Source organism: Myxocyprinus asiaticus, chromosome 31 (genome assembly GCF_019703515.2).
Source record: "Myxocyprinus asiaticus isolate MX2 ecotype Aquarium Trade chromosome 31, UBuf_Myxa_2, whole genome shotgun sequence".
NCBI lineage: Eukaryota > Metazoa > Chordata > Actinopteri > Cypriniformes > Catostomidae > Myxocyprinus > Myxocyprinus asiaticus.
This window is the reverse complement of record NC_059374.1, coordinates 26,531,808-26,550,996: the sequence shown is the minus strand read 5'-3', so window position 1 is coordinate 26,550,996 and position 19,189 is coordinate 26,531,808. Positions and strand designations below refer to the sequence as shown.

General features: G+C 37.0%; 1 protein-coding gene across 1 annotated transcript; it reads left to right on the top strand.

Annotated features, from left to right (window-relative positions):
* Positions 1-6,877: 6,877 nt before the first annotated feature.
* mmp20b (matrix metallopeptidase 20b (enamelysin)) lies at positions 6,878-16,262 on the top strand. Its single transcript, XM_051666179.1, has 10 exons — positions 6,878-7,019; positions 8,277-8,515; positions 9,637-9,785; positions 9,873-9,998; positions 12,053-12,211; positions 12,318-12,489; positions 12,951-13,084; positions 13,171-13,327; positions 13,410-13,513; positions 15,910-16,262. Exons 1-10 carry the CDS (start codon positions 6,882-6,884, stop codon positions 16,008-16,010), a joined length of 1,479 nt encoding a protein of 492 aa, XP_051522139.1. The 5' UTR covers positions 6,878-6,881; the 3' UTR covers positions 16,011-16,262.
* The last annotated feature ends 2,927 nt before the right edge of the window (positions 16,263-19,189 follow it).

The following is a 19,189-nucleotide window of genomic DNA, read 5'->3' as shown; positions in this document are numbered from 1 at the left end:
GGAAAAGTTCATTTATTTCATTAATTCAACTCAAATTGTGAAACTCGTGTTTTAAATAAATTCAATGCACACAGACTGAAGTAGTTTAAGTCTTTGGTTCTTTTAATTGTGATGATTTTGGCTCACATTTAACAAAAACCCACCAATTCACTATCTCAGAAAATTAGAATACATCATAAGACCAATAAAAAAAACATTTTTAGTGAATTGTTGGCCTTCTGGAAAGTATGTTCATTTACTGTATATGTACTCAATACTTGGTAGGGGCTCCTTTTGCATTAATTACTGCCTCAATTCGGCGTGGCATGGAGGTGATCGGTTTGTGGCACTGCTGAGGTGGTATGGAAGCCCAGGTTTCTTTGACAGTGGCCTTCAGCTCATCCACATTTTTTGGTCTCTCGTTTCTCATTTTCCTCTTGACAATACCACATAGATTCTCTATGGGGTTCAGGTCTGGTGAGTTTGCTGGCCAGTCAAGCACACCAACACCATGGTCATTTAACCAACTTTTGGTGCTTTTGGCAGTGTGGGCAGGTGCCAAATCCTGCTGGAAAATGAAATCAGCATCTTTAAAAAGCTAGTCAGCAGAAGGAAGCATGAAGTGCTCCAAAATTTCTTGGTAAATGGGTGCAGTGACTTTGGTTTTCAAAAAACATAATGGACCAACACCAGCAGATGACATTGCACCCCAAATCATCACAGACTGTGGAAACTTAACACTGGACTTCAAGCAACTTGGGCTATGAGCTTCTCCACCCTTCCTCCAGGCTCTAGGACCTTGGTTTCCAAATGAAATACAAAACTTGCTCTCATCTGAAAAGAGGACTTTGGACCACTGGGCAACAGTCCAGTTTTTCTTCTCCTTAGCCCAGGTAAGACGCCTCTGACGTTGTCTGTGGTTCAAGAGTGGCTTAACAAAAGGAATACGACAACTGTAGCCAAATTCCTTGACACGTCTGTGTGTGGTGGCTCTTGATGCCTTGAGTCCAGCCTCAGTCCATTCCTTGTGAAGTTCACCCAAATTCTTGAATCGATTTTGCTTGACAATCCTCATAAGGCTGCGGTTCTCTCGGTTGGTTGTGCATCTTTTTCTTCCACACTTTTTCCTTCCACTCAACTTTCTGTTAACATGCTTGGATACAGCACTCTGTGAACAGCCAGCTTCTTTGGCAATGAATGTTTGTGGCTTACCCTCCTTGTGAAGGGTGTCAATGATTGTCTTCTGGACAACTGTCAGATCAGCAGTCTTCCCCATGATTGTGTAGCCTAGTGAACCAAACTGAGAGACCATTTTGAAGGCTCAGGAAACCTTTGCAGGTGATTTGAGTTGATTAGCTGATTGGCATGTCACCATATTCTAATTTTTTGAGATAGTGAATTGGTGGGTTTTTGTTAAATGTGAGCCAAAATCATCACAATTAAAAGAACCAAAGACTTAAACTACTTCAGTCTGTGTGCATTGAATTTATTTAATACATGAGTTTCACAATTTGAGTTGAATTACTGAAATAAATTAACTTTTCCACGACATTCTAATTTGTTGAGATGCACCTGTATATATATTTGTATGAAAAATAGTAGCCTAAACACATTTAGAAACGTTAACTACAACTGCCACAGTTGTGACAAAAATGAGGTCCAATAGATTCCACCTAATATGTTATTAACCATAAACATTTTGTAAAAATACCGCAGTTACATTTGCTATTTTAAAATCCTGATTCATTTTAGTAAGGGTGATGTGTAATTTGGTAAACCTTTATTTTAGTGCATACAAATTGCTGTCTCTTTACCTTCTCAGTGCTGTTTTTAATGTCAGGTCTGTCTAGCTGTTTGACTTCCTTTATAGCGCATTAAACTAGAAAATTCTCACAAGAATTCAAATGGGTCGCATTAGTGTAAAAAGAAAATTGGCACAAGTGGTTATGTGATGACTTGCATGAAAACCAGGCTTTAAACGCATAGAGTTTTCAGATGAAAAGCATATTTAGCATGTATAAAGTGCTGAACACAAAATGAATATCATTACATTTTGGAATTTTGAAAATCTGGACATTTTCTTTTCCCTGCTGTCCATGAACCAATCCGAACAGACCAGTTGAGAAACGCTGCTTAAGGGTATCATCACTCCAAGTTTGAACACAGAGTCTGAGTATATTAGGTGCTCAGATTATATGAGTAGTTTCAGCAAACAATGTACTATAACAATGCTTAGAATAATGTTTCATATACATTTGTTCATTTAATTTCTTTTTAATTACAAATTTCAGATTTAAAAACAAACCACGGTAACCACAATTTCTGCCCCTTTTCACAATCTTTTTTTCTTTAATTTATTTGATGACAGAGGTGGCTAAAATTAAGTTACTGTGGTTTTATTGTAGGAACAATAGCTGTAGTAACTGTAGTATTTTAGCTGAATCTATGGTCACCATGGTAAATGTTTATGTATTTTGTGTATTTTTATGTATTTATTCCTTTCAGTGCTGTATTCAAAGTGCAATCATTTTTCACTAAGGATTAAGAGAGTCATTGTCCAGATCATGTTTTGGATATAGTCTTGTGAAATGCTTATCCATGCAGTCACTGTGAGAAAGGGCCTGATGTATTAAAAACATAACATAACAAGTTCCAACAAACAATTTGCCAATTCTTAATCCTATCATGACAAATGTTGTTGTTGTTACAGGTTTCAGCTCTGCTACAATTATGAGAAAGAGCCAACCTGACTTTTTACTGATTTTAGAGTCTTGTTGAATCCAATTGTCTTTCCATTCTGTATGTCCTTCTTAACCCTCTTAATATGAGACTAGAATTAGTCTTTTTTCTTTTCTTTTTTCTTCAAAGAGTCACCATGAATTGCTCACTGTTCAAAAGAATTAACTGTATGATTACCTCAGTGACAATTTGGCTCCTCTTTTGCAAGTGTGAGTGGTTGTTAGTTGTGCAAAGGTAGTAATTTGAAAGCCTAATAATGAATACACTGCAATCTGTGGATCATTGGCCCACGGCTACACATTGTGAAACCATAGCAGAAAACAAATAATACCACAGTGATATACGAGGCCAGTTGTTATTGGTGTTTATTTGCAGTATGTCTGAAAATGTAAATTTACAAACTAGAATCTGGAACAAAAAGATTTGTTACGAATGTTCTTGTTGGTTTAAAGAAGTTATAGACTATTACTGATTGGTACATTAAAGGGATACAGTATTCAGACCCCTTTGTTTTTTTTTTTCTCACATTTTGTTATGTTGCAGCCTTATGCTAAAATGCTTTAAATAGAACAACATTTCACATCAATCTACACTCCATTCCCCATAATGACAAAGCAAATACCAGATTTTTGATAACTTTGCAAATTTATTAAAAATAAAAAACTGAAATATCACATTGACATAAGTATTCAGACTCTTAACTCAGTACTTAGTTGAAGCATCTTTTGCAGAGATTACAGCCTCAAGTTTTTTTGGGTATGATACGACAAGCTATGTACACCTGGATTTGGGGATTTTCTGCCATTTCCTATGCAGATCCTCTCAAGCTCTATCAGGTTGGAAGGGGCCATTGGTGGACAGACATTTTCAGGTCTCTCCAGAGATGTTCGATTGTGTTCAAGTCCGGGCTCTGACTGGGCCACTAAAGGACATTCATCTTGCGTTGTCTTGGCTGTGTGCTTAGGATCATTGTCCTGTTGGAAGGTAAACCTTCGACCTAGTCTGAGGTCCTGAGCGCTCTGGACCAGGTATTCATTAAGGATATCTTGTTATTTTGCTGCATTCAGCTTTCCTTCAACCCTGACCAGTTCCCCAGTACCTGCCACTGAAAAAAAAAAAAAAACACAGCATGTTGCTACCACCACCATGCTTCACCGTTGGGATGGTTTTGCGCAGGTAATGAGCGGTGGTTTCCTCCATACATAACGCTTGGAATTGAGGCCAAACAGTTCAATCTTCATTTTATCACACCAGAGAATCTTGTTTCTCACAGTCTGAGAGTCCTTTAGGTGCTTTTTGTTTTTGTGTCTTGCACTGAGGAGAGACTTCCGTCTGACCACTTTGCCATAAAGCCATAAAGAGTGTTGCAGTGATGGTTGTCCTTCTGCAAGTTTCTCCCATCTCCACACATGATCTCTGGAGCTCAACCAGAGTGACCATTGGGTTCTTGGTCACCTCTTTTACCAAGGCCCTTCTCCCCTCAGTTTGGCTGTGTTGCCAGCTCTACAAAGAGTCCTGATTGTTCCAAACTTCTTCTATTTAAGAATTATGGAGGCCACTGTGCTCTTGGGAACCTTCATGCAGCCTAAATTTTTTTGAAGCCTTCCCCAGATCTGTGCCTCGATACAGTCCTGTCTCTGAGCTCTGCAGGCAGTTCATAACAGCATAAGGCTGCAACATAACAAAATGTGAATAAAATGAAGGGGTCTGAATACTTTCTGAATGCATTTTTAGTTCACCAAAAAATAAAAATTCTCTGATAATTTACTCACCCTCATGCCATCCTAGATGTGTATGACTGTCTTTCTTTTGCTGAACACAAATGAAGATTTTTCTTCAACTCCTCAACTCTGTTAGTCCATACAATGCAAGTGAATGGTTGTCAGAACTTTGAAGGTCCAAACAGCATATAAAGACAGCATAAAAGTAATCCATATGACTTCAGTGGTTAAATCCATATATTCAGAAGCCATATGATAGATGTGGATGAGAAAGAGATCAATATTTAAGTCCTTTTTATTATAAATCTCCAGTAACATTTTCACATTCTTCTTCTTTTTTTTTCTTTTTTTTTTTTTTTTTTGGCGATTCGCATTCTTTGTGCATATCGCCACCTACTGGGCAGGGAGGTAAAAAGGACTTAAATATTGATCTGTTTCTCACCCACACCTATCATATAGCTTCTGAAGACATTGATTTAACCACTGGAGTCTTATGGATTACTTTTATGCTGCCTTTCTGTGCTTTTTGGACCTTCAGAGTTCTGGTCACCATTCACTTGCATTGTGAGGAACTACAGAGCTGAGACATTTTTCTAAAAATCTTTGTGTTCAGCAGAAGTAAGAAAGTCATATGCATCTGGGATGGCATGAGGGTGAGTAAATGATGAGATCATTTTCATTTACTCACCCTCATGTCTTTCAAAATCTGCAGGACTTTATTTCTTTCATGGAACACAAAAGGAGAAATTTATAGCAGAATTTCAAAGCTGCACTTTTCAATACAATGAAAGTAAATGTTGACCATGGCTTTTGAGCCATGATTTTGAAGTCAAGATTTTCGGTGAATAAATTTCAGTTTATTTCTAACTCATAAATATCATATGGCTTTGTGTAATGTATTTTTATGATGCTTTTATAGTGCTCGTTACCTTTCTGGCATGTTTGACATACCCTGGTACCCATAAACTTCTTTGGAATGACATGAGTGTGAGTAAATGATGACAGATCTTTGGGGTGAACTATCCCTTTAAATGTTAGATCTGTTCAAACAGGTGACGCTTGATGGGTTATTAAAGATATTTGTAAAAGCTTTGAGGTATTAAACAATCTGTTTGAAATTACATTTCAACTTGCTATTTCCTCTTGCTTTAAGAAACTCTGGCAGGGCTCTTGGCAAGCATATGAGGTTTAGTGCGTACAAGAAGAGCAATGCTGCTGCATGTTTCATGATGTGTTTTTCTTTTCCCTTTTTGGCCTTTATGTTTGATGAACGTGAGAAAAAAACGTAATCCACCCCTCTAAACAATCCCTCTGCGGGTTGTCTGGGGTCAACTTATGTTGCTACACATCAAGTCTGACTGTACAAGGAATGTTTTATTTGCCTCACCACAAACAATTTTTCAATTAGACACTTTAGCATTTTATGGCAGAAAGACAGTAAGCGCACAATTACATCTACTTTACAAAAATTCCTTTTCTGCTATTTTTTGGACCATAACTTGAAATTACATGTATCTTTAAAACTATCCTCCTACTCACTGAAGTCACCTATTTTAAGCACTACACACTAAAAAAGCAATTTTACAGGGGTTTATGCAATGTCTGCCCTTTGCAGAATCCTACACCGCAGGATGTCTTGTGACGAAGAAACAAATTTAATTTCACTTTGAAGCTATGTTGACCAAAGGCTTCAAATATTGAATATTGTTGCAGTTAATATAATAATGACAATGTGGTCACTGGAACATTGAATATACAACATGAAAGATGTTACACTTTTGCTGAAACTATAATCTTGTAATCATAAATCATTCTGATTGCATCAGAAAGAAAAAAGTGAACACTCGGAAAACAAATTGCTGTCGCCTAAAAATATTTACACAAATGGTCTTGCAATAAATCATCCACTGTATAGTATTCTGCCCCATTTCCAAGGTAGGAAAGGAAATAATTGTGCACTCTTGAATAAGTGGTGCAGATCTCAGATATAAGTAGCAATGCACAATTTAAAACATTGCAGACATTCAAGTTTTTTTTATTGGGGGGGTGGGGTGGGGTGGGGGGGTTTGGCATTCTTCAGATGCTTTTCAAGTCTAATTCTGTTCTAACACAAGGGCAAGATAATATAAGAGACATTTCATTGGCCAATGAATACAGCTGGAAATATGATAGATACCGCTCAGTCAATCCCATATGAAATTTAGAAATTGCTTTTTAAGTTAAATGTCTTTGATGCATATAATTTGACACATCTTACACAGGATCCCGCTTTTCGTGTGACCAGAGCAAACCACTCCCTTAGCTTGAGGTTTTCCTGGTCTTGGCAACGTCTGAGTCATAATAATACGTTAAAAAGCATTCATTCCCATCAGCTTAGATTTTCAACTCTATGTCTCCTTGGACTGGCCATTTTCAGAAGCTGCTGTGGTCTGCAAAGAGGAGATGCAGGTTTTGCTCTGTCTCGTTTTTGCCTTTGGTCTTTTTGGTCAGTATAGGTTAACACCTTTACCAGATATCAGGGAAGATAATGGATCAGTCCATCCAACGACACCTGCTCAGAATGACCTGTCTCTGGCAACTGTAAGTCCTTCAAATGTTCATACCTGTTTGCCATTACTGGGGTCATACATACACTGCCATTACAATCTACTGTATACACTGTTACTAACATAATATGATATTTGAATTGCTCTAATGAGGAAAATTCCAGAGATATATCTTTGTTGGTGAAACTTTTACAGTTATCATCTAATCTCACTATCAGATATTTTATTAGTAGTAACCTTAGTAGTTTATTTTCTATATTTATTCAGTCAAATTACATATATGAGCATATATATATATATATATGGTACAAATGTCAATTAGGTACAAAATAACAAATATCAGTTGTCTTTTATCGTGTCAAACAACATAACTTTGAACTACTGGCATTATAAAATGAAAATGATATCGGACAAATCCAATGTTTCTGCAACCAAAAGTATTAGTTCACCCTCATGTAATTCCAAAAAGCTGAGTGACATTCTTTCTTCCATGGAACACAAAAATAGACAGTGGGCTAAGTCACTATTGACTTTTATTGCATCTTATATATATATATATATATATATATATATATATATATATATATATATATATATATATATATATATATATGAAAGTGAAAGGGATAGTTCACCCAAAAATCTCATCATTTACTCATCCTCATTACATCTTAGATGTGTATGACTTTCTTTCTTCTGCAGAACACAAACTAAGATTTTTAGAAAAATAGCTCAGCTCTGTAGGTCAAATACATTGTGAGAACTTTGAAGGTCCAAAAAGCATATAACGGCAGCAAAAAAGTATTCGATATGACTCCAGCGGTTAAATCCATGTCTTCAGAAGTGATATGATAGGTGTGGGTGAGAAACAGATCAATATTAAGTCCTCTTTTACTATAAATTCTCCTTTCTGCCAGTAGGTGGCGATATGCACAAAGAACATGAATTGGCAAAGAAATAAAAGAAGAATGTGAAAGTGAAGAATTATAGTAAAAAAGGGCTTAAATATTGATCTGTTTCTCACTGAATGGTGACAGGCTTACATTACATTTCTTTTTGTGTTCTACTGAAGAAAGGAAGTCATACAGGTTTTGAACAACATGAAGATGAGTAAATGATTTTTGTGTGAACTATCCCTTTTAAGCAGATGACTTTCTTTTGAGAAGCAAACAGATGACAGGGCTGAGCTTACCCAGCCTACCAGGTGGATTAAACACAGGAAGGAGGGAAAGCTGCAAATTGATACTCACTGTGGTGGTTCCTGCTCTTTTTTTTTTTTTTTTTTTTACAGAAATACCTGCAGCGATTCTACAGTTTCCAGGCAGATCTCACAGGCCGCAGGAGGAGAAGTCGTCCCTCTTTCTCTTCCAAATTGAAGGACATGCAGAGTTATTTTGGACTCAACAGAACAGGTACCCTAAACCCGGAGACGCTTGTAGTGATGAGGACACCCAGATGTGGTGTCTCAGATGTGGAAGATTACAGTCACAGACGTGGTAACAGGTGGAGGAAAAACCTCATCACTTATGGGTAATTACTGTATTTATTTATATTAAACAAGTTAATTAAGCAATATCACACATCAAGAGTGCTGTTGTATTGACAGGATTGGGAGGGTTACTTTTAAAATGTATTCCATTACAGAATACATGCTGTAAAATGTAATTTGTAACATATTCCATTAGATTAGATTACGCAAGGTCAGTAACCCAATAACAAATTAATAACAAGTGAAAAAAAAAATCAGCCAGTACAGTAAGGCACCATACACTTATATTAAAAATATACTCTCTGAAAAAAGCCCAAATATCTTATGTAGTGTTGTTATAGAACAAGTTCATAAAAATGTATCTTGTTTTGAGGATTTTTATAAATTTTTGCAGGAAAACAATGCAAAAATTATCATCAAGAATAAGTTTTTTGCAGTACATCTTTGCCCTAATATCAAAGGTCTCTTCATTAATCAAAATACTTTTTGAACGTAACTGTATTCTGATTACCAATTTGAATTGTAACTGTAATGGAATACAGCTACCAAAATTTAGCATTTTAAATACATAATCCTGTTACATGAATTCCATTACTCCTCAACCCTGTATTGAAAGTCATAACAACAGCACAATTGCAGACGTTACTACTGAGTAATTTACATTTCAGACACAATATAATCAGTTACCTTGCCTGTTTTTGCTCCTAATGAAAATAGTTCCAAATGAAGCCAAATCAGGTCCAACTGTTGCGTTTTACCGAGCAAGCGGAGTGACAGTGAATCGTCATAGCTGTTATATTAAATGATTTTTTTAACAAAATGACAAGCAGAAAATTGCCCTATTTCCTGAAAGATATGAATGAAATAGGTGCAATGAAATATCACACCTGTCTCTGTCACTGTAAACAGTGAAAAAATAAGTTTGACGGTTGTAATTATAAGAACGCTATTAGGCTACTGTTGCTTTTTGCAATGTAAAGTTCTAGAACAGTTAAAATAACTTACAGCACCTTTAAATATCAGCATTCTTGGAATGCTGCTTGTTGAATCAAATAAGAGCAACAGAAGTAACAGTAACTGTTGAATAAACCATATGAAATACTCATATTTGTGATAATGATGACTCACCATGTACAATAATGTGAGGGCTACATTCTTACAGTGTTGGGAGGTATACCAGTGACTTACCAGTGAATACAGTGGACTCTCTGATTGCATTGGCTTTGGATGTATGGGCAAAGGCCAGCCCTCTTACCTTTCTCAGGTCATACTCTCACCAGGCAGATATCATGGTGGAGTTTGTAAGTAATGGTAAGCTAGCGTCTCTGTTGCGTGCACATTCTCACATGTAGAAGGTTGTTTTTCATGTGTTTATTTGGCCATGTTCCATACACATAGAACATGGTGACTCCTTCCCTTTTGATGGTCCTGAAGGCACACTGGCTCACGCTTTTGGCCCAGGGGAAGACATTGGTGGGGACGTTCACTTTGACGAAGCTGAAGCGTGGACAGCTGGGCCTAAAGGTTGTATTTTTTAATCATTATTTCAAAGTAAATAACAAACATTTATTGTACAAAAGTAACCAAAATTCCTTTTAAATGCATTAATATTGCCATGAACTGCATAATGCATATAATGCTAAACTAATAACACTACAGTGGCTGAATTGGAAAATTGACAATTTCAATTTCAAAATGTTATTTAATTTTTAATGGTTTCATGCTCTCTTCGGTCAATAATTCACTGTGCAATACACACTGTAGTTAGCACAAACCATGTTTACCCTGACTGCAACGTAGTCTGGGTTGTATTTTCTTCCCTACCTTTTGTAGTTCTATAGTCATGTTTTTTAAGAATGAGGGGTTGTCAGGAGGCCTGGGTAACTCAGCGAGTATTGAAGCTGACTGCTACCCCTGGAGTCGCGAGTTCGAATCCAGGGCGTGCTGAGTGACTCCAGCCAGGTCTCCTAAGCAACCAAATTGGCCTGGTTGCTAGGGAGGGTAGAGTCACATGGGGTAACCTCCTCATGGTCGCAATTAGGGGTTCTCGCTCTCAATGGGGTGCATGGTAAGTTATGCGTGGATCACGGAGAGTAGCATGAGCCTCCCGTGCTGTGAGTCTCCGCGGTGTCATGCAAAACAAGGCAAGTTACTATGCCACCATGAGGACTTGGGAATTGGGCATTCCAAATTGGAGAGAAAAGGGGAGAAAATCAGCCCCACCCACTGGTGCTCAGTCAGACAGTCACAAAGTTGAAGAGGAGAGAGATGGGGCCTGTCATGGGAGATTCATCGTAAATCGACTTACGCAGGACACCTTCATGTGCCTGTCTGGATTTAAATGTTTTTCTACATAAACATGCACAGACAGACGTCTTTGACCACTTGATACATATCTCGGGCCGCTTTTAAAAGACGTGGTGTCAAGTTACAACTCTTAAGAGGAGAAGCTCTCTGTCATGGATGCGTTCTTTAGCCCATCTGCGCTATTTTTAGTTGTTGGTGTATGAAAACATGAAAGAATGATACTGGATGTGGATGTGTTTTCAGTGTATTTTAGAGTGGATTGTATATTCGGCTCAAACCAATATGATTCAGTCTTTGCAAAGGAACTGTTATTGAAGGATGGGGCAGTTAAAACACTCGGACACGATTGTAAAAACCGTTAGTAAACAGTTTAATTCATGAATATTTCATATGTCATGACTGTGATGACAGACTGTGGTCTGTTTATAGTGCTGACAACCTGTTTACACCGGGAGCGTCCGTTGACGCAACGGCTTGAGGTTGTTTACACCAGGCGCGTTAACACAAACCTTCTAAACCATGCCACCGCGTGCAGTGCAAAATGGAACGGGACATCTGTTTGCTGTCGACGCAACACAACGTTCCGCAACGGATGCTTCCATGGTAGACAGCATCATTGATTATAATGGGTTCTATTGCTTTTGACGCGACTCTTGCTTCCGGTGTAGACAGAGTGTTAACAGTAGTGCTTGAGATGAACAGTTTAATATATTCGGATGCAATGTGTTGGATGTGCTTTATGTGTAAACCCTGACATTTAGTTTTATAATGTTGTTGAGCTGGTTCATTCTCTTCCGATTGAGTTTAAAAAAACGGCTGTATTCAAGGGGCTGCAAGATGTTATCCAATCATTACAGTGGGCGTTTACGGTGAAGTTTTAAGGAGGCGCTTAGGCCAAAACCGAGCATTTCAGACAGAGGGCCAAAAACAGGGTGGAAAATTATCATATATTACTAAATTATGACTGTTTTAATGCAAAAAATACTTTACTAGCATGGACCTCAGGGAAGATAATAAAGTTATAAAAAAAGAGCATTTCATGATCCTTTTAAAAATGTATAAGATTTGCTTATTTATAAGTCTATTTATCTTAGCTATGCATGATTGTATGGGTTGTTTGCATTTTATTACTTGCATTTAGCATTGTTTTTTCCTTGCTGTCCAAGTCCCTATAAGAACAAACCTGTCACTCATTTTTGGGTTGTGACCAACCAGTTGAGAACCGCTGATGGACAAGTCAATAACAAAGGTTTTCTGTCTTTTATCTGCAGGATTTGACCTGTATCTGGTAGCTGCACATGAGTTTGGTCATGCACTTGGTTTGAAACACTCGCAAAACCCAGAATCAGTGATGTATCCAACATACAAACATAGAAAAACATACAATCTTCTCTCCAGTGAAGATATCATAAATATCAACACACTATATGGTAATACATAAATCACGTCTCAGTCTATGACTGTGAATTATTATAATGTCACAGTTTTCCACTTTTCTGTGGGAGATCACATTGAAATGTTCTTTGTGTTCAACAGGTCCAAGGAACAAACAGCCCTCTCCATCTTCAAGATTTAGTTGGAGTTATCCCAATAACCCCTGGTACAGTGGTTCTTATTTCCCTGTACCATTAAAGGACATGTGCAATGCCGACCTGACTTTTGATGCAGTGACTACTGTAGGAGAAGCTATTTTCTTTTTCAGGGACAAGTAAGTTGATTTCTTACTTGAGTTGGCTGGCTCTTACAACTATATTGAAGACAAAAATAAGATCAATAATATAGAAGCTTTTGAAACAGTTATTTTAATTCATTTTTTGTCTGTGAATATTCTAAGTTATGGTCTTTGTTAAAGGTCCTCTAGTATTAATTTAGAAGCATCTTGATGTGTTGCTATGAGGAGCATTTTATTATTATTATTTTGTTTAGAAACTTTATTGTCCAAAATGTGTGCATGTCTTTTCAAAACAAACGTGTTATTAACTAGACATGCAAGCAAACACAACAGCATGAAAAAACATTTAAAAAAAAAGTGTCAAGTATATAAAACAGTAAGAATAATGAAATTATTGCTCTTGAATAAATGTCTCTCACTTATATCACATGCAAAGACTTTATGATACTGTATTATAATATAAAATATAAATATAAACTCTAATTGTACCCTTTCAGGTACTTGTGGATCAAGCACAATAACCAAAATGATATAAAGGAAGGACCCATCAGCAATTTTATGCCAAATATTGATCGTAAGATCGACTCTGCGTATTGGGTGCCACAGCGATCAACAGCCTATCTGTTCAATGGTACAGAGATTGTTAAAAGTAATGCACCTCTGAATTACGTTCAAGCTTTTAAACAATTCATGAGCCTTTTATTGTCTTTAACACAGGGACCAATTTCTGGACTGTTAAAGGATCCCAAGTAAAATTCAGAACAAAAAACATCAGCAGCCTGGGGTTCCCATCATGGGTACCGCAGATAGATGCTGCGGTCCACATTCACAAAACTGTGCACACTCTGTTCTTCACTGAGCACTTGTACTGGAGGTGATCTATAAAGATTCAACAGCAAATTATAGCTCAAATCACTTCTAATTGCATGACTTATATTGGAGATGTTTTACCCCAGGTATAATGAACACTACAAGACTATGAACGACTCAAGCCCTCGTAACATTTCTGATGATTTCCCAGGAATAAATGGACCCATAAGTGCAGCGCTTTATAAAGATGGTGGGTACTAGATTAGGGTTCATATTGCTATTCATTATTATAATCAGTGTGTGTTTATTTAAAGGTGCACTCAATAATTTTTTGTTTATGTTCCGCTGGCAAATATGTCGCCTTCGGCTTGTACTGACACCCAGCAGGATGTGGATGCATCATTATGCTAGAGCAGGGGTTCACAATGGGGGCATTCAAAGGATGCCAGGGGGTGCTGAGAGCAAATTAGTAGAGAGGGGGCATTAGGTTACAAATGGGGAGCGTTTATCAGTCATAATAATGACATCTATCATCAAGTTCCTCTTTGCATTAAAACGTTTATCTAGACTTGGAGTATATCAGTTGGTTCTCAATTATACGGGTTGGTATGCATTTGTCTAGTGACACATCTGAAGTATCCGGTTTAGCAGCGTCAAATACACAGGCAGAGGCACAACCTCGGTTAATGCACCTGTATGGCTCTGTAGATGGATACGGCTCAATGGACAGAGCAGTGCGAGTGCAAAGAAGGTGCGTTTTTACTCGCAGACCGGTCTCGAGCTCTTAAACGCGCAGCTTTGCGAGAATCAGTGAGAAGCAAGGCACAAGAAGCGGAAACCATTTGAATTCAGCACAGAATTCTACATCACCACCCTTGATTTTACTATAGTAACATTAACTGTACTTTAGGGAGAAATAAATTGATAATAAATATCATATCACTAATTCAGCTCTATTAAATTTATCATAGGCTACATTAGGGGTGTAAGGGAATATAATACATTTTTGTTACAACTTATAAATATTTATATTTTGTATTTATTGTTATTGTTTAGAGTAGGTCTACTGTTTATAATTTAAAAAATGCTATAGTTTGTTTTATAGAAATCATGTTACATTTAACCACAGTAGTGAAAATCCATGCTTCTATGTGTTTGCTTACTATGGTCTTGTTACAAATACCACTGATAAAACTATAAAAAATAAATAATTAATGAATAAATGTACATTTTCAAAAGGGCAAATGCAAAATACACTATTTGTTTTAAGATGAAATAGAAATGTGTAAATCCTAAAAAATAGGCGAAAACATTTGTGTAAGAAAAAATAACTGGTTTACTTTTTTATAGATGTTATAGTTAACCTTATTGTTGTTGATATGAGTAAACTTACATCTACATCCAACTCAAAATCAATGCTGTAATGTAGAATGAGCATTTCAGTGGGACAAAATATGCAATATTATTGGTCTTTATTGGTAAGGGAATGAAGTAGGTGGGTGTTCATCAAAAAAAGGTTGAGAACCACTGTGCTAGAGCAAACTTTTTCAGTTACCAATGCCATTATAGAAATGCACTATAAGCATTTCAGCTAATGAAAGGGTTGAATAACAGGGGATTTACCGAGATAATGTGAATAGTTTTTGGCTGGTCTAGTGATCACAACATGGCGGCTCCCATGAGGTGATCCACTCCATGTAAAATAAAACAGCTTTTATTAAGCTGTTGATATGACTGGAGTCTTCTGCTCTTGTAAGTGTATGTTATTATAAACAAAAATCAAAAGTACTGTTCATTTCTTTTTTAAAATGTTATTAAAGGGATAGTTCACCCAAAAATGAAAATTATTATAATCATTTACTCACCCTCATGCCATCCCAGATGTGTATGATTTATTTTACTTCTGACGAACACAAACAAAGATCTCAGCTCTGTAGGTCCATACAATGCAAGTGAATGGTGATCAAAACTTTGAAGCTCCAAAAAAGCATATAAAGGTAGCATAAAAGTAATCAATAAGACTCCAGTGGTTAAATCCATGTCCTCTGAAGCTTTGTAATTGATTTCACTAACCTTGTAGGCTACCTTGATAGATGCGCAGAGCACTTGATGGTGCTAAGAAGTGTAATCGAGCTTGAAATCATGATTGCTGAGGAGACTGCTGATGTAAAGATTTATAGTAAAAAAAAAATTTTTTTTTTGGTCTGTTCTCACCCAAAACTGATTGGATCGCTTCAGAAAACATACAGTAGATTAAACCACTGTTTCACATGGAGTCACATGGATTACTTTTCTGCAGCCTTTATGTGCTTTTTGAAGCTTCAAAGTTTTGGTCACCATTCACTTACATTATATGGACCTACAGAGCTGAGATTTTCTTCTAAAAACCTTTGTTTGTGTTGCACAGAAGAAAGAAATCAAACACATCTGGGATGGCATGAGGCTGAGTAAATGATGAGAGCATTTTCAGTTTTGGGTGAACTATTCCTTTAATGAGGGGAAAAAATTTCTGAGTGCACCTTTATCACATCTTCTTTCCTTGACCTTTTATTTATGTAGTTTCAGTTAAATCACAACTTTATTTTAAGATTTATTTCCATAATCCTGTTGTTTTTTTTTGTTTGTTTGTTTTTTTTTTTTTTTTAGGTTCTCTTCATTTCTTTGTTGGCTCAGATGTGTACAAATATGACTTCAAACAACAGGAAATTATTGGAGCTGATAAAACCACTTCCTGGCTTGGATGTTAACAGACATTCTTTAGACTAATAGCTGCTAAACCTAACTCCTTTTTAATGGTGCATTGAGTAATTTTTCAATGTAAAAAATACTGATGTGTTGACTTCCTTGAGTGTAAACACTGTGTCTCTGTGGTGCTTTCAAAACATTGTACTGTTTTAGCCAATAATGTCTGTAATGTGTGTTTGAGAGGTCTGACGTGGCTTTTGGCACAATTGACTTTTTTTTGTTTGTTTGTTTTTTACAGTATATACAAATTTTAAAAATGCAACATGTGTTTGTATTTCTCATGATAACTACTATCCTCTTTAGAATGCTGACTGTATGCAAATATATCCGATGTGTCAAAATATGATGCAGATTAAAACAAAGATATTTCAACTTTAAGAAACCAACAATAAAACATTTATGTTTAGAGTTTGTTCTCCCTGTGTGTATCATTACTTCTAATGAAAATGACTTGTTTGGCATTCAGTTCAGTACTTGCATGACTGAGGTAAACCAAAGAATTTCAACCTGAAATGCACTATACAATGTACTGTATATTCATGATCATAATAAAGAAAAGCTCACAGTAGAAATGTAAACTCCTTTTCATGCAAAATAAAACCTATGCATTACACTAAGGCTTATTAAGGTAAATTCAATTCGGAATATAAATAATTAAATAATTTTAATTAAAACATGACACATTCAATATAATATTGGGAAGAGACTTTAATCTTTTGATGGACTCAGTCCTTGATCATAGTGAAGCAAAAGTGTGTAAGCCCCCTAGAGCAACAGTGATGTTTCACAGGATGAGTACAAATCTTGGTCTTGCGGATATTTGCCGACTTTTGAACCCATCTGTTTGGGACTATACATTTTTTTCATCAGTCCATAAGATTTATTCTAGAATAGATTTATTTTTGATATATAAGTCCCTCATTTCATCTGTTGTTGATTGTTCAGTTGGAAACATCTTAGTCTCAGATCACACCCTGGTGAGTTTAGAGGTGTTGCCACATACGGAGAAAAATAAATCATATAGTTGGCGCTTTTATGTATCCCTGTTGCAAAATCCTGATTTCCAACAAATGTTAAAGACCGAAATCAATGTTTATATGGAGACCAACTGGTCCTCAGTATCCTCTGTGGGCGTGGCTTAGGAGGCACTTAAGGCAGTTCTTAGGGGTCGGATCATATAGTATCCTCATTCACCAAAAAATCCAAAGCACGTGAACTCGTGGAGTTGGAAGAGAATATTAAAAGTGCAGAGGCAGAGCTGAAGCGCTGAATGTCGTCTGATGGCCTCAAAGAATTGACTAGATTGAAATACAGATATAATGCTATTTTGTCGTGGAAAGTGGAGTTTTGGTTATTCAGGGCAAGACAGTTATACTTTGAGTCAGGGGACAAAGCAGGGAAGCTTTTGGCTACCATTCCCTCAGTGAAATCTGCTGGTGATGAAATATTTACCTCGGCCATTGATATTAATAATGCTTTTAAAGAATTCTATATTGATCTCTATAGTTCAACATCTTCGTCTACTGATGAAGATATTAGAAACTTTGTGGAACCATTAAAACTTTCTAAACTGACGACTGAGCAAAGAAATTGTCTTGATTCTGAGATAATCTTGGAGGAGCTTGACGAGGTAATTAAGTCCCCATCTACAGGCAAAGCTCCGGGGCCAGATGGTTTTGTTGCTGAATTTTTTAGATCTTATGCTACAGAACTGGCTCCACTTTTGTTAGAAGTTTATACAGAGTCATTAAAGAATGGAAAGCTTCCTCCAACCATGACACAAGCCCGGATCAGTCTGATTCTTAAAAAGGACAAAGATCCAAGCGAGTGTAAAAGTTACCGTCCAATTTCCCTGATCCAGTTAGATGTAAAAAATTTGGCTAATCGATTAAGTAAAGTTATGACATCACTTATACATATAGATCAGGTGGGGTTTATTCGGGCTGTAGTTCTTCTGATAACATTAGGCGTTTTATCAATATCATGTGGTCAGTAGCGAATGATCAGTCTCCGGTCGCTACCATCTCACTTGACGCCAAAAAAGGCGTTTGATATGGTAGAATGGGATTATCTTTTTAAGGTTTTGGAAATATACAGGTTCAGGAATATGTTTATTGGATAGATTAAGTTACTTTATAGACACCCGGTAGCGACGGTTCAAACAAATTGATTAATTTCAGATTATTTTACTCTGGATAGGGGCACCCGGCAGGGTTGCCCTCTTTCCCCATTATTGTTCTGTCTTGCCCTGGAGCCATTAGCAACCGCGATAAGAAAGGAGGATGATTTTCCAGGGGTGGTGGTGGGAGGTGTGGCGCATGAGCTTTTACTTTACGCAGATGATATTCTATTATTTGTCTCCGACCCCATTAGATCTATGCCTTGCCTCCACAGAATTATTAATTCCTTTTCCAAGTTTTCAGGATACAAAGTCAATTGGTCTAAATCCGAAGCTTTGGCTCTGACAGCGTACTGCCCAGAAACGGCTTTCCAGCCGGGTGCTTTCCAGTGGCCCAAACCGGGCGTTAAGTATTTGGGTATTTTATTTCCAGCAAATTTGTGTGATTTAGTTGGAGTTAATTTTGACCCCTTAATAAAACGGTTTTCGAGTGATGTGGGCAGGTGGACTTCGTTACATTTATCTATGATTGGGAAGGTTAATGTTATTAAAATGAATTGTATTCCAAAATTTAACTACCTGCTACAATGTCTCCCTGTAGATGTGCCCCTCTCTTATTTCAAGCAATTTGATAGCATAGCAAAGTCTTTCATTTGGAATGGTAAGCGTCCCAAATTACATTTCAATAAATTACATAGGCCGATTGACAAAGGTGGGCTAGGCCTACGCAAGATTTTATTTTATTATTATACATTCGGTCTCAGACATTTGGCTCATTGGTCACTTCCACCTGAGAGAGCCCCTCCCTGATTCTGTATAGAACAGGAAGTTCTTGCCCCTATTTCGCCACTGCAAAGCCTTTCTATCAAATTAATTGGAGAAGCTAAAGTACATCCCGTTATCTTGCACTTGAACTCGGTATGGACTAAAGTGTCCAGACTGTTTAATTCTGACATTTTTTTAAATGTTGCCTCGAGCATATGGCTGAACCCCAAACTATGCATCAACAAGTCCCCTTTTTGCTGGTCAGAGTGGATTGGGAGAGGGGTTACTACACTCGGT

What these genes read in the sequence shown, in the direction of transcription:
- mmp20b (XM_051666179.1), top strand. Translation starts at nt 6,882, where the DNA reads ATGCAGGTTTTGCTCTGTCTCGTTTTTGCCTTTGGTCTTTTTGGTCAG. An exon ending in AAATATCAACACACTATATG is followed by an intron (nt 12,212 to 12,317) that starts GTAATACATAAA and finishes TGTGTTCAACAG; the next exon opens with GTCCAAGGAACAAACAGCCC. An exon ending in ACTGAGCACTTGTACTGGAG is followed by an intron (nt 13,328 to 13,409) that starts GTGATCTATAAA and finishes GTTTTACCCCAG; the next exon opens with GTATAATGAACACTACAAGA.